This window comes from Peromyscus maniculatus, chromosome 11 (genome assembly GCF_049852395.1).
Source record: "Peromyscus maniculatus bairdii isolate BWxNUB_F1_BW_parent chromosome 11, HU_Pman_BW_mat_3.1, whole genome shotgun sequence".
NCBI lineage: Eukaryota > Metazoa > Chordata > Mammalia > Rodentia > Cricetidae > Peromyscus > Peromyscus maniculatus.
The window spans coordinates 56,213,268-56,228,002 of record NC_134862.1 but is presented as its reverse complement, the minus strand read 5'-3'; the positions used below and the strand labels follow the sequence as shown (position 1 = coordinate 56,228,002).

The 14,735-nt window shown below is 36.0% G+C and overlaps 1 protein-coding gene across 4 annotated transcripts in view; it reads right to left on the bottom strand.

Moving 5' to 3' along the window:
* Positions 1–947: 947 nt before the first annotated feature.
* Positions 948–14,735, bottom strand: part of Brinp3 (BMP/retinoic acid inducible neural specific 3) — a 382,003-nt gene continuing 368,215 nt past the window's right edge. For 3 of the 4 annotated variants that reach the window (XM_006978971.4, XM_015997686.3, XM_042258276.2), the window contains exon 8: positions 2,760–4,225. In XM_006978971.4, coding sequence (XP_006979033.1) covers positions 3,109–4,225 — 1,117 coding nt within the window. In that variant the 3' untranslated portion in view covers positions 2,760–3,108. Of the gene's footprint in view, positions 4,226–14,735 lie in introns of all 4 variants that reach the window. The other variant, XM_015997685.3, reaches the window with a different exon arrangement.

The following is a 14,735-nucleotide window of genomic DNA, read 5'->3' as shown; positions in this document are numbered from 1 at the left end:
CAAAGAAGTTAACAAAAGGAAGTCAAAGACAAACTCTCCATGTGTTTGCTGCAAATGGGACTTTGACAGAGAAGTTATTTTTATTGCAAATTTCCAAAATTCTTCAATACTTAAGAGGCAGAGGCCAGATGATCAGATGTCCAAGTCCTTCCTTGTCATATAATCATTTTGTTGCAGCCAGAGCTTTTAGGACACCCTGTCTCAAATCAAAACAAGCAATTCTCAAATTCTTCAAACAGCTACGAGAAGAAATGTTTGCATACAAACCAATTCAGGAGAAATGAAATTGTTATGAACTCCGTTCTCTGTATGCATAATAGATTATTATGTTGTCTATTAGTTGTTAGACAGACATTTCCTGTTATTTATCAATATGTGATGGTAACTGGCAGCTATATTTTGGTCATATATCCTTTAAATATGTATCAGCATTTTAGAATTTTCTTGGTATATTTACATACATTATTCTAATTATCATAGAAATTCTATTTAGAGAGAAGAAATCATTCTTTTTCTCTGTCATTCATAGAGACCACTATGAAACTCAAATGACTTACTGAATTAGTTTAACCAGAGTTGGAGCTAATATTAATATATTTCCATTCAATTTGATTTTTACACTAATATTAACCATTACCTGAAGCCTTGAAATACTTTCTTACCTGTGGTAGTGAGATCATCTCTTCCTCGTGCTGCACATGCCATAGTGAACTATGCAATAAAAGAGATAGCACCACTGACCGTTTGTGTAATTACCTCCAAATGATTGCTTCATAAAGCATGCTGGTAATTATGTACAGTGTTTAGATAGTTTCTGGGGAGCAGGGTCTTAGCCCAGCTGACACCAACAATCCTTTTGGAAAAGTCATTTTAAATACATTCATGAGACTACTCAAATGGGCGTGGCTGGTTAAAGATGGTAAATGATTATTTTTTTTTTTCATTTTCAGGTATATCTGTTTTACAATATTATCTAATTTTAGCATACTTTTTTTACTCTTCTTTTATCATAATTTTTACATTACATCAAATTCAATAAAGGGATATAGTCATTCTTTTAAAAATCAGTGGTGCAAATTAAAGTGATTAAATTAATTCCAGGAAAATTTGTCTTCAACTCCTTGGCTTGTGGTCTTTAAGAATTTGACCAACCTTTATTTAACAGCTAATGTCTACTTATAAGTGAGTACATACAATGTTTGTCTTTCTGCATCTAAATTACCTCATTCAGGATGATTTCTTCTAGTTCTGTCCATTTGCCTGCAAATTTCATGATATCATTGTTTTTAATAGTCAAGCAATACTCCATTGTGTAATTGTAATAATTTTCTTTATCCATTTTTTTGTTTCAATGACATCTAGGTTGTTTCCAATTTCTGGCTATTACGAATAAAGCCACTATGAACATATGAATCTGGGCGAGAGGGGGAGGGGAGCTAAAAAAAGTGGAAGAAGTGGAAACTCTGGTCTGGATATAAAGTTTGAGAGAAGAATAAAAGGGGAAAAAAGACAACAAACACACTACTTGGAAAAAAAAAGAATTTGACTAACCACTCTGAATTTTCGTTCTTTTTCTACAAAGGGAATGAAATAGTGTGTAACTAAGTATTAAAGTTACCAAGAGAATATTTGCAATCACCTCAGAAATTTGAAGGACATTTAGTTTTAATATGTATTTTTTGTTGAATTACCTACAAACAGCAGATAGTTTATTAAAAACAAAAATTCAGCCACATACTAGACAGTGGTCATTATGTTTTGTTTTGCAGATTGACTAAATATTTGTTGTAGGACCTATCAACTTAACATTTTTTAAATGAAAATATACACCTCAAAGTCCAAAATATGTGTAGAATTCTTACATCAACTGTATTTTTTTTAATTTCACACTCCTTTCATGAGTCCTTTTTCTGTGCTCTTAGAATAATGCTCTATAACCTCAAGAAAGCTGGAATTAACTGTGAATTTGGTCAGTCAATAAGGAAAATTGCAAAATAAGCCTAGACAAGGTCTGTGTGATAAGTGACAAAATATTTTACTAATCATATACTGTAATATAAATGAAAATTCCATTGATAGAAAAATAGCTAAATATAGGTGTATTCTTATATAATAGACCAATGAAAAAATAAATATAACTTTCAAAAGAAACATTTATACTAGTTATGAAAGTTCTTCATATCAAGTGTATTTTAGTAATGTGAATCTCAGAAAGAGTATTTATTTGAGCATTTTTTATACCCTTACTTTATAGCTTGTGAATTCCAGAAGTGTTATCTTATGGACATTGGTAAGATGTAGCTTTTCATTCTTTTAAATTATTTTACAGAATTTTGGTACCTGGTTACTAGAAGTAGAATGAGTGATAAAGAGGTTTGGTAAGAAGGTTACCAGTTTATGCTCCTTGTACTTTGGCTTATAGTCATCTAATATTGATATTAATATTGATATATGTTTGCTGAAATAGATTGATATTTATTTATAAATTGGTGTGTATGACAATTTTAATGATGATTGTTTCTCGTTTTAGTTTCTGAATGAAGCTAAAAAACACCCTTCAGCCATTCTGTTGTTCACCAGAAGAAAGGAACTGAATGCAAGAAGTCCCCCTATTTGGTTTTTTTCAGAACAGATGATCTCAATGAAACTTCAACTCTTTCCATTAAAAGGTTCTGGAGAATTTTCCCCAGGTTCCTACAAATTATATCGAAATAGAACTCATTTCTTGGAAAAAAATGAATCCCACAGCACTTCTTGTTAATAACTGTTCAGCTACAAAATTTTATTGGTATCTTTTTATGTTCCCTCTAGAGGATGTAATGCACAAAAGCATTGCCACGGAACATATAAAATTACAAAGGAAATTTATTGTAAAAAGTAGAATGTCTTCTAGACTGGGGTCAGTATTTATTTCATTCATAAACCCAAACTGTAGTATAATATATTCATTGTCATCAAGTTCATGTGTGTAGATTGCCATCCAACGTTATTGACTGATATAAGACAGATATTGAAAAGACAATTTAAATTTACTTTTCCAAACATAAACTGTTCCACAAAAGCACTGTAAAAACTCCTTCAAGGTTTTGGGTTGTGCTTGACATACGGTTAACTACATAATTTGGTTGTGTCGTAATCCACTGTGTTTGGTAATTTGGCATTAAATGCCTGCAGAGCAGATTGAATTCTCACCACCTCACTAGTAGACAGCTTTAGTCTATGACGAAGCAAGCAAGAGAAAAGATCTAGACGGCGCTGACCAGGTGGGGAGAGTTTATTTACACGGTCTCTTATCTCTAGTAGCTGTAAAAGTGCCGAGTCCTGGGATCCCTGAGTGTAAGGGTAGTCCAGCTGCAAAATCAGGTCCCGGATAGCTTCAGGGTCAAAGTGCATGCTGTAGCCAAACACTTGGATGTTGTTGATTTTCATGTAGCCCAGGTTCCGAGATGGGTCAATAAACTCCAAAGGCTCATAGTAAATGCTCTCGTTGCTGTTGGGGCCATTCGCCTTGATGCGACTCCTCAGGTAGATGTGTACTGTCTCAAAAAATGTCTTCCATTTGTTTCCCAGAGTCAGTGTCCAATTATAGCACTGTAGTGGGAGGTCCAGCTTAGTCCGCTCCCAGTCTGGAAAGCTGCTTTCACTCACAGGCATAAACCAGCTCTCAGAATGGCTGCCTCCGAAGGGATTGATGTAAACTGCCAGCACTGGCTCCAACGTGCTATTTTTAGTTAAGCAAATCTGTAAAGAGAGACCCAAGATCATGTGGACCAGACTGGACTTGTACTTGTTACTCTTCAAGGTCAGGAGCATCCGCTTTCTCCATGAAGGATCAAACCAGCTATTGAGGCGCATGTCATTGCTGATGAAGATGGCATGGACTTCTATTCGTCGGTCGGTTTTCTGCAACAGGTATTTCATCTCTAGGTCTTGCAGGTCAGTCTCAAAGCCAATGTAGTGATCAGTTGACTCGGCGACTTCAGGCTTGCAGAGTCCTTGGCTCAGCATGTAGCCCGTGTTGCAGGTGCCGCAGCGGGTACGGTTGTCAGGAGCGCAGGTCAGGCAGGCAGAGGCATCGCCCACGGTGCAGGGCAGAAAGGCTGTGCACACTACCTGGTCATTGGGACAGGTGCAGGAGTGCGTCTCCTCAGAGAAGCTGCCCAGGAGGCCGTTCTCATTGCAGTAGAGAAAAGACTGGATGCGAGAGAGCCAGTACGTTGAGGTTCTAGAAATATAAAAAAAAAAAAGCGAATCTAAATAAATACTTTGATTCTGTATGAGTGTGTGTGTGTGTGTGTGTGTGTGTGTGTGTGTGTGTGTGTGTGTACTTGTACTGCCATAATGTATATCCCATCTCCCTACTCCCTGTACTTTTTTTCCAATCTACAAACCGTAACAATATGAAATAAAGATCCATCACACACACACACACACACACACACACACACACACACACACGAAAAAAGAAAAATAATTGAAGTCAAACAATTTTCTCTTAATTATTCTTCACACCAAATCCAGATTAGATTATTTGAAACATGGTATAAAGTATGGATGTTGGACAATGGATCCTATGAGAAGTCATTATGTCATAGGAGTAACATACTCATTAAGGAGTTTATTCCATTGTCACTGAGAGTAAATTCCTCATAAAAGACCAGGTTTAACCTCCATGTTGTCTTTTGGCAACAGCATCACCACCAGCTGCAGCAGCAATAATAACAACAGCAATCTCATCATTAGTTTGTCCATGGGTCTCAGATTCCTGGCTCTAGAACTGTGAGCCATTCAATTTATTTTCATTATTTACTAGATAGTCTCTTCCCTTCTTCTTCTTCTTCCTCTTCTTCTTCTTCTTCTTCTTCTTCTTCTTCTTCTTCTTCTTCTTCTTCTTCTTCTTCTTCTTCTTTTCTCTCTCTCTCTCTCTCTCTCTCTCTCTCTCTCTCTCTCTCTCTCTCTCTCTCTCTCTCCCCTCTATTTCCTCTTTCCTTCCTCTATGCTCTACATGTGTATTTAGTTCGTACATATATCTCTAACATAATGTATATAAAAGAAAATTCTTAGTCCATCTGAATTGAGGATCATATTTTCTTCCCTGCAACCAAAGCATGAGTCCTTAGTGCAAACTCATTTCTCACTGTAAACTCTAATCATGTTTGGAGACCATACGGACAAATAAAGACTAAGGCTAAAGGCTGAAATCACAATAGTAGGGAACTGTAGAAAGAATTGTTAGGACATTGAGAGAAAGCAATTATTTTCTTAGCTTTTACAGATTTTGACCCAGCATTTAGATGGTTCTTGTTTCCACAGAAGTAATGATGAAAGAGCATGTTCATTTTCTTGCTTTTCTGCTTGTGATGTGAAAGCTGACAGTTCGACATTCAGTCAAACCCTGCACCTGCTATGGAGAGGCAGCAAGGGGAGCTTTGCCTCACAGCCTCTTGTCCTCTCCCCTCATTAACCACCCTTTGACCACTTGGCTGTATTTCATGGGGAATTTTTCAACGAAAAAGAAATTCGATAATCTTTCTTTTCTTTACTCTCAGTGAAAGCAGCTGTCAAAATTGGGTAGTCAGCAAGTTTCAACATTGCCTAGTGGATTTTTTACATGTACTCAAAAGTTCACATACTTTTCCCCAAAAAGAGTAAAATTTAGTTTTTGTTACATAATTTTGGAACTTTAAAAAGGCTTTGAATAAAATATCTTCAAAATTCCACAGTAGATTATGTTTTTCCTATTTTTTGACAAAATTTTAAGCAAAAACAATAATATTGCCCTTTATTGAGGCAAATTCACACATACACACATTCACACACTGATCATTGATGCACATTCACACATCCACACGTTCACACACAGAGAACCTTGGCTCAGATAAGCTAAGATTTACCAGACTAACAACTATGTAGTTTTCCCACCATCTTGGTGGGAAACAGGATGGTCTGCTGCTTTTAATAAAGGGCCTGCCATTGGTCTTGACACTTACTTAAAAGCAGTTCATAGAATAAAGAGAGGATGAAATGATAGGAGAAAAGATTGGGGGGAAGGAATGGAAGATAAGAATCAGATCATAGGAAAGAAACTATGGATTGTGAAAAGCAGAAGAAAGAGGCTTGGAAACAAACTTAGGAAAAAAGAAAAACAATCAAAGCAATCAGTACTTAAGTACATGAATAGTGTAAAGGAGATGGATTTCCTGCCCCAACAGGGAGAGAGTTTGCCTTGTAATCAAAATTTCCCTAAAATTTGAAGGATAGTATTACAAGGAGGAAAGTACCTTCACAAGTTAATCTCAAATCTATTTAGGCATAAAAATATTAGTTAAGACTCAGGGACTCTTAAATTATTGACAAATTATGCATTAATCTAACTTGGGAAGATAAATCTTTGCCACAAGGCAAATACTTAAGCTTAGCTTAATAAATAAATTCTGTGTTGTTCCACCGGTATTAATATACTGTTTCATGAAATACAGTGGACCAGTTGCATTGCATCCACTAATAAATAATACTAAAAAAAACTTATCAAGGTAATTTGTAAAGATTCAGCACAGTTTAATAATTGAAAAGTTCTAAGCTATACATTTTAATAACTTAATGGCATATGTCTATTAACCATCAACATGAAGATAAATTCATAAAAGGAATAAAAATATTATTTTAAATTATTTTGTTTTTAAGATTATAAAAATACTATTTTAAAAATGAATACTCAAGGTATTCAATATTATAGAAAGGAAAAATGCCTAACTAATGACCATAGGAAAAATAGCCCTTTATTTACATATAAGACATTAAAGATACATACAATAATTTTGTATTTGTGATATAGTGGTTTGATTCTCAGGCAAAATGAAGGAAGTTTTCATAAGAACATTTTCTTAGGGATCAATTATCAACTTTGAATCCTACTTTACTTACCTCATATGGAAAAATAAGACTAAAATATGTCAGAAGTTGTGTTAAGAATCAAAGTACATTGCATGTGAAGAGATATAGTATATATAGAATTAATAGGAAAGAAATGAAAAATCTTATTTCTGTGATCATCACTGCTGGTACTACAGCAAATTTTAAAAAAATGCCATTGTAGGCAGTTTCTTTATTATAGCTGAATTTCCCTCAGAAAATGAGCATTTCATTTCTCTTTAACAATTCATGTCTCCGTGATTTATAATACACAGTATCCCGACATTTAAATTTCATCACACGAGGCACTCTTTCATTCACTGAGACTTGACCTCAAAGTGCATGCTGTCTCCATGTGACGTTTCCAAAGCCCTCAAAAGTTTGTGCAGTTCTGAGCAAATGTTGAAGACGCTAACAATTTCCACTGAGGTATTAGAACATGTGTTGATACAAAAACAATGACCTCCTCTCATGGTTAAATCCTCCCTGAGCACTAATAATCTTATTTCAAAGGTTCTTTCTTCCAGCCTTCTAATCCTTTACTGCTTTCCAAATCTGTGCAATGTGTATCTAAATTTTTAAACCTAAACAATGTAATTTCCGAATCTCTTTGAAACTAAGGATTACTCTTTTGGGAAGGCCATTTCATTTTAGCTTTCATAGATTTGTCCTTCTTAGACCTTAATACCTTAAACTAAATATAAATTCTGGGGATTAAACACCCACAGCCATTTAAACAATCATAAGCTGATTGTTAGCTCAGTCACACAGAGACCCAGCCAGGAAATACTCTGTCACTCCTGCTTTCCTCAAGCCTCTGCTCTGGACATCACGGCCTTGGCACTGTCACCCTGGGCTCAAGCTGACACTTGACACACAACGGTTTTGCTCTTGGAGATGATTTTACACTGTGAGAAAAGGAAATTTCATTTTCAAACAATCCTGTACTCAGCGAGTTTTACAGAGAGGATGGTAGGGGGAGATGGGAGTGAGGGAAGCAGGGACAGGGACAGACAGAGACAAAGAGACAGACAGAGATAGTGTTGAAGATGCTAGGATGACTCGCGGGCAACATTCATGGAGCCTTTCTCATATATTATTTTATTTCATCTGTATTTTGGACCCAAATTTGAAAACATGAGAATTTTTTTTAAATGAGGTTTTTAAATATAAAATTCTTTTTTAATATTAAATACTTTTCAGTATTAAATATAAGATACTTTTCAGAGTCATTAAGAAATTACAAATAGAAGATACTGACAGGCTGTAACTTGAGTGAATATGAGAAGTTAAGCTACATGAAGAAATCAATACATAACACAGTTTATTCAATACAGTATCCTCTAATCAAAGTTCTGGAGTCAAATTTAACCTACTTATACTAGGCATGTTGCAGAAGGATTTTGTAAGTAGGCATGAGAGAATTCCTGGAGTAATAAAAATCATAAATATTTAGATATGATTTAGGTTTATGGTTATATCTATTTGTCTATAATAAGACCTTTGTATATCACTAATGGATATTCTTTGAAATTGAAACAAAACTCTTATTATCTAAACCTAAACTTTCTGCAGAGGAGGAGAATGTAGATCAGTGGTAGAACACTTTGCTTACCACTCTTTATTGACTGGCTTAGAGCACTAGCACTCTTAAAAAGTCTATGAAATATAAATTGTAAATGAATATTCAAATGAAAACAATAAGAACTGTAATCATTATCAAGAAAACTAAGGGAAAAAACACCTTACCAGAAGTATAGGCATAATACGCAATTTTAACAACAAGAAAAAAAATTGTGTTAATATATAGAAAAAGCCCCCCAAAATTTAAAGTAACAAACATATAGAAATTGAATGTGACAACCAGGAAACACAACCAAGCATGTACAAAGAGACATTTGAAAAACAATGGGACAATCTATTCTTTTGTTTATTTGATATAGGTTGTTTGACATGTGTTTACAGTTCTTTGCAAGATAAGAAAGAGGTAAACTGAATTATATTAGAATAAATATTATTTTGCTGTTCACCAGAAAATAACTTCTGAGCATTTATCAGTACAATGAAAGTCTCACATTAGGTTAAAAATCTGTACATTAGGTGAACAAGAGTTCTCCCTAAGCTAGGGCAGGTGGGGCTGGACTATAATCACAGTTACTCTTAGGCAGAGGATCTGGAAATGAAGTTGAAGGTCATCCTAGCTGTAAAGTGAGTTAAATTCTAGCTCAGGTACTTAGATTTTTTTTCACAAAGTAAATTCATAAATTGGTCTGAGGATATAGGTTGGTGGTAGATTACTTGCTTAACACACATTAATCCCTAGGTTCAATTGAGAGAACAGAAAACATAATAATAGGACTATGAACATGAACTGCGTGAGATAATTTCTAATATGTCTGTTCTTATTTCCTATGGGCTTGAAAATTTAAAGGTAAGAAAAAGGGAATGGGTCATGTCAAATCACTACCATCTTTTGGTGCTGTATAATTGCTTAAGAATTGTTTGGAAAGAAAGTGAAATGTGGACCTAATGCACATTTTTGAACATGGAACAAATCTTTCAGTCCAGGAACTGGTAATTAAATAAGAGGCTGTATTTCTGGATAAGCAGACTTCTATCACATCTTGATGCTGAATGCAAAGAAGAACAGAGACTCGGGCAAAGTTTTTCAAATAAATGCCTTCTAAAGAGATGTGGCTAGTATTTACTAAGTACTAAGATAAAATAGACTCCCTCTCTCTCTCTGTGTGTGTGTGTGTATGTGTATGTGTGTGTGTGTGTGTGTGTGTGTGTGTGTGTGTTAGATGATAGATAGATAGATGATAGATAGATAGATAGATAGATAGATAGATAGATAGATCGAGAGATATAGATAGAGATAGAGAGAAAAGGTGAGAGAGAGAGAAGAAGAAGGAGGAGGAGGAGGAGAAGGAGGAGGAGGAGGAGGTGGAGGAGGAGGAGGAGGAGGAGGAGGAGGAGGAGGAGGAGACAGAGACAGAGACACAGAGACACATAGTAGTAAAATCTTCTACCTTGCAATTTCATACAATGGTGTACTCAAGGCAGGAACCTGGAGTGAGAATTTGATGCAGAGACCATGGGTGAAAGCTGCTTACTGACTTGTTCCTCACAGCTTGCTCATCCATCTTTCTCATAGTATCCAGGACAACCAGTCCAGGGCTGGCAATACTCACAGTGAGCTGAACCTACTCATATCATCAATCAAGAAAATGCTCCCCAAGCCCTCTTTCAGGCCAATCTAGTACACTATTTTTTCAACTGAGGTTCTCTCTTCTCAAATGAATCTGGCTTATTTCAAGTTGACACAAACCAAATTTGAGTAGGACTCACATTGACTTAAAAAAATAGAATCTCAGATTATTCTAAAGTAGAACAAGAGATGTGGTGCTGGTATGATCGTTAATGCTGGAACCCACCTGGCTGTACATATTCTGTCATAAATTTACAGACAAAAGTTGAAGAACTAGGGCTTCTTCCCAAGGACTGTCTTTAGTATTGGATGTTCCTTTCTTCATGTAGCTTCATTTAATAAGCAATCATAGATAGCCTGAAGTAGTCTCCCTTTTCAATTTCCAAGTGCAATATGTGTAGGTACACCTGTCCATCTGAGGTGTAACTATTTTGTTTCCAAAGTTAGATAATAGGCCAGGCAGTGGTGGCACATGCCTTTTATCCCAACACTTGGGAGGCCAGCCTGGTCTATAGAGCGAGATCCAGGTCAGGCACTAAAACTACACAGAGAAACCCTGACTTGAAAAACCAAAAAAAAAAAAAGTTAAATAATAGAAAACTATGCTCCTCCATCAAGAATATGTATATAAAAGTAAGATAATTTTAATTGGAATTCTTCCAACTTAATTTTCTTCACTTTGATTCTCATCAAGCATCAATTTTAAAGAACATAGATATTGAAGGCAAAGAACTCAGTGTACACTTCTCACTGTCATCACTTTTCACCAACCCATGTCACTAAGAAGAAAGACAGGGAGAGAGAGAGAGAGAGAGAGAGAGAGAGAGAGAGAGAGAGAGAGAGAGAGAGAGAGAGAGAAAGAGAGAAATTGATAGTACTTCCATTTAACTAATTTTTAAAGGGGAATGGGCTGGGGGGTGAGGCTGGAGAAGCAAGTGGAGGGAAGACAGGAATCTGTGATTGGTATTTAAAATGAATAAAAAATTCCTAAAAAGCAATTAAAATGATTTTAGGTTCAAAAAAGTAAATATTCTTAGATTGACACAGAAGAGACTGATAAATACTACATTTTTTCCAAAGAAATATGTCTTAAAGTTTCCTAAGTATATATATATATATGTAAATGGAATTTAAATAGTTACCATATAATGAGAAAAACAATGCCTCAGTTAGATATTATGCTATCAAATAAAAACCCTAGTACAAGGAAAGAGCTACACCTTTTTTTGAGTTATTGGACAAAGGGCTCTCATGGACTCCCATAAACAATACAGGTTATTGTGAATGCTATTGGTTACATTTAACAACCTGACTGTAAGACCCTATTATTGACAACATAAGAGATGACATTGCGCATGGAGAAATTAATCTAGTGTTCAATTATGTTTCACCCTTGTTGACTAACATGCACAGTACCAGAAGGTATATATAGAATATATGCTGTTGGTGGAGAAAACTAATCATCGATCTCACCTAGATATAAGTCTGTGAGCTATCATTGTGCCATGTTTCTGAGGGTTTGTCTTGATGGATGATTGACAGGAATGGTAGTAGGGTGGGGCAGTCCATTGTGGGAGACACCATTCCCTGCTTTAGTGGACTATATAATAAAGTTAGCGGAGCATGAGCCAGTCAAAAACCTTCCACCCTCATTTCTACTTCTATTCCTGTCCTGATCTTATTTTATGATGGATTGTGACCTGCAATTTAAATCAAATAAATCCTTTCCCCTCTTCTTGCTTTTATGTTCAGGTAGTTTTATCACAGCAACAGAAAATAAACTAGAGTAGCTCACTTAGCAGTTAATTTTGAATTGCAAAGACAAATAATATCCAAGCACAGAAAAAAAAAACAGAACATTTACCTTTTCCTAATGAACACCTCAATGTTTTCTGGAACGTTCTATTATGGAGTGTAATGAGAACATAGTTCACTGTATCCAAATTACACACCTAAACTTTTTCCTCCCTTTTGCCAAATTTAAAGCTAAACCATGTCTATCCTTATGGCTTTAGTGCTACTTTCTCTATTCATAACTTCCCAAATAGGCTTAGGCTAATTTCTAAAAAAAGAATTAACCCATATACAAAATGGCCCTTTAAGGCATTTTCTTCAAATGAAGGCCTCATGAACACTATTAAATATAGGCTAAAGTGAATGCCTGATATCTACTCTGAACCCATAAAACTTGTTTCCTCATCCCTACCAGATGCAATTAGTTCTAATACATTAGTCATTGTCATTTCAAAATCATAACACTCTCTAATAATTCTGTTTCATACTTTCATATATATTAGTGAAATTATTAAGGCCACTCCACGTAGTTAAAAGGGAGGTTTATTTTGTGGGGTCACTTTCAAGTGAAGGGATAGTTTACAGAGTCTGGAAAAGGTGTAGTGCATTCCTGCAGTGTTCTCTGGAGAACTCTGCTGGGTCTACCTCCAGCTTCCAGGGTCCAAGAACCAAGAGCGATGACACATTCGGATCTTGGGTCTTCAGGGTCCTCTTTCGGCCCCGCCTTGTAGACGTGACAGTTACCAAAGCCTCAAGGGGGTTGGAACTTCCAGATCAAAGTTTGGAATGGCTACACACTACACACACACACACACACACACACACACACACACACACACACACACACACACACACATTCTCCACCTCTGTTGAAACGATCAATACAATCGGCAGTAAGTTGACCCATTGAAAATTATCAATTTTAAGCTTTTCAGAATCATCCAGTCTTACCATTCTGTCTACATAACAATTCTTTCTGTTTGTGCCTTGTCTGTGTCTCTTTCACTATTCAACCCCTATGCATCAACTGAGAAGGCTTTTTATTTATGATGATATAGTTATTTCCCTTTTAAAATTGTGACTAAATTGCAGGTATAGTGTCACAAAGTCTTTTCAGATAAGGTTGCACTTTATTTCTTCAGCCTGTTCTCTGGATCTTCTCTAATAACATTCAGTTCACTATTTCATGACCCTAAGAAGTCTGGTCAATATTTTCCGATAAATTTTACTTTAGATGTATAAGAAGATATTTCACTTACATAAATCATAGTAATTTCTCATATGAGATGGAACTATCCATAATCCCTCTGGGACAATAATTGAAATCTCTCCCCAATACCCATATCCAATATAAGTAAAGTACCTTCATCATTGTGACTTAAAAAATAGACTACTCCTCTAGAAAGCACAAGAAAGACCCTGAAGCAAGGATCACATTTTTCTCTTTTGTACTCCCCATTGCTCTACCCTAAGGTACCAACTTTTAGAGCAACGTGTGTGTGTGTGTGTGTGTGTGTGTGTGTGTAGCATTATTTGTTCTAAATACCTGCTCACCATGTATCTCCCTCTAAGAGGTAAAGATGTTCTTCAGAGTGAGATTTGTATCATGCTATAGTTAATAAAGAGTGAGTACAAATGATTTCTTGACAATTAACAGCACAATAGTGTGAAAATCAGTCTTTCAGATACCACACAAGAAAGTAAAGTACTTTTCAAGCATTTCTTACAGTTTTACCAAGTAAAAGACATCTAGATTGAATACCCTTTTCATTAATTTAGACATTTTGAACAATGAATAACAAATAATAACTCTATCCTACATGAATGGTAATGTGACATTCTAAGAAAATATTTGCAAAGTTTTCATTGAAGCTGTTGTGTGTTTCTTAGATGATAGTGGACAGGAGCTTTGGAAAGAATGATAGAGTTGTTACTTCTAAGATATGAGGAGACAGATGTCAAAAATGATTTTAGAAAAATTATAGCCTATCTTTTAATTCAGAAACTAGAAAAGCAAATGTAAACTCAGAATAATTGATAAAAAATTAATACATAAAATGGTATGTCTGAGTAGGAGTGACAGACTCAGGATCTCAAAGAGAGTTAAGTTTAATACATAAATATTTGAGAATGCTATTTAGCATCATTCAAAGATAAAGTTGCCCTTACATAGTAGTGACAGTGATTCCAGGTTCCTTACTAATTACTTGCAGTGAAAGCAAATGTATTCAGGTACAGAATATTATAATTGGGAAGGTAATAAAATAAAAAAAAATTCTTGCTTTGATTCCATCATTTGTTTAGAATTCTTTTTTTTAAATCTTATTTTATTTTACAATACAATTCAGTTCTACATATCAGCCACGGATTCCCTTGTTCTCCCCCCTCCCGCCCCTCTCCCCTCCCCTCCCAGCCCACCCCCCATTCCCATCTCCTCCAGGGCAAAGCCTCTCCCCCGCCCCCGAGGACTGAGATCAACCTGGTAGACTCAGTCCAGGCAGGTCCAGTCCCCTCCTCCCAGGACGAGCCAAGCAACCCTGCATAAGCTCCAGGTTTCAAACAGCCAACTCATGCAATGAGCACAGGACCCGGTCCCACTGCCTGGATGCTTCCCAAACAGATCAAGCCAATCAACTGTCTAGCCTATTCAGAGGGCCTGATCCAGTTGGGGGCCCTCAGCCATTGGTTCATAGTTCATGTGTTTCCATTCGTTTGGCTATTTGTCCCTGTGCTTTATCCAACCTTGGTTTCAACAATTCTTGCTCATATAAACCCTCCTCTTTCTTGCTAATTAGACTCCCAGAGCTCCACCCGGGGC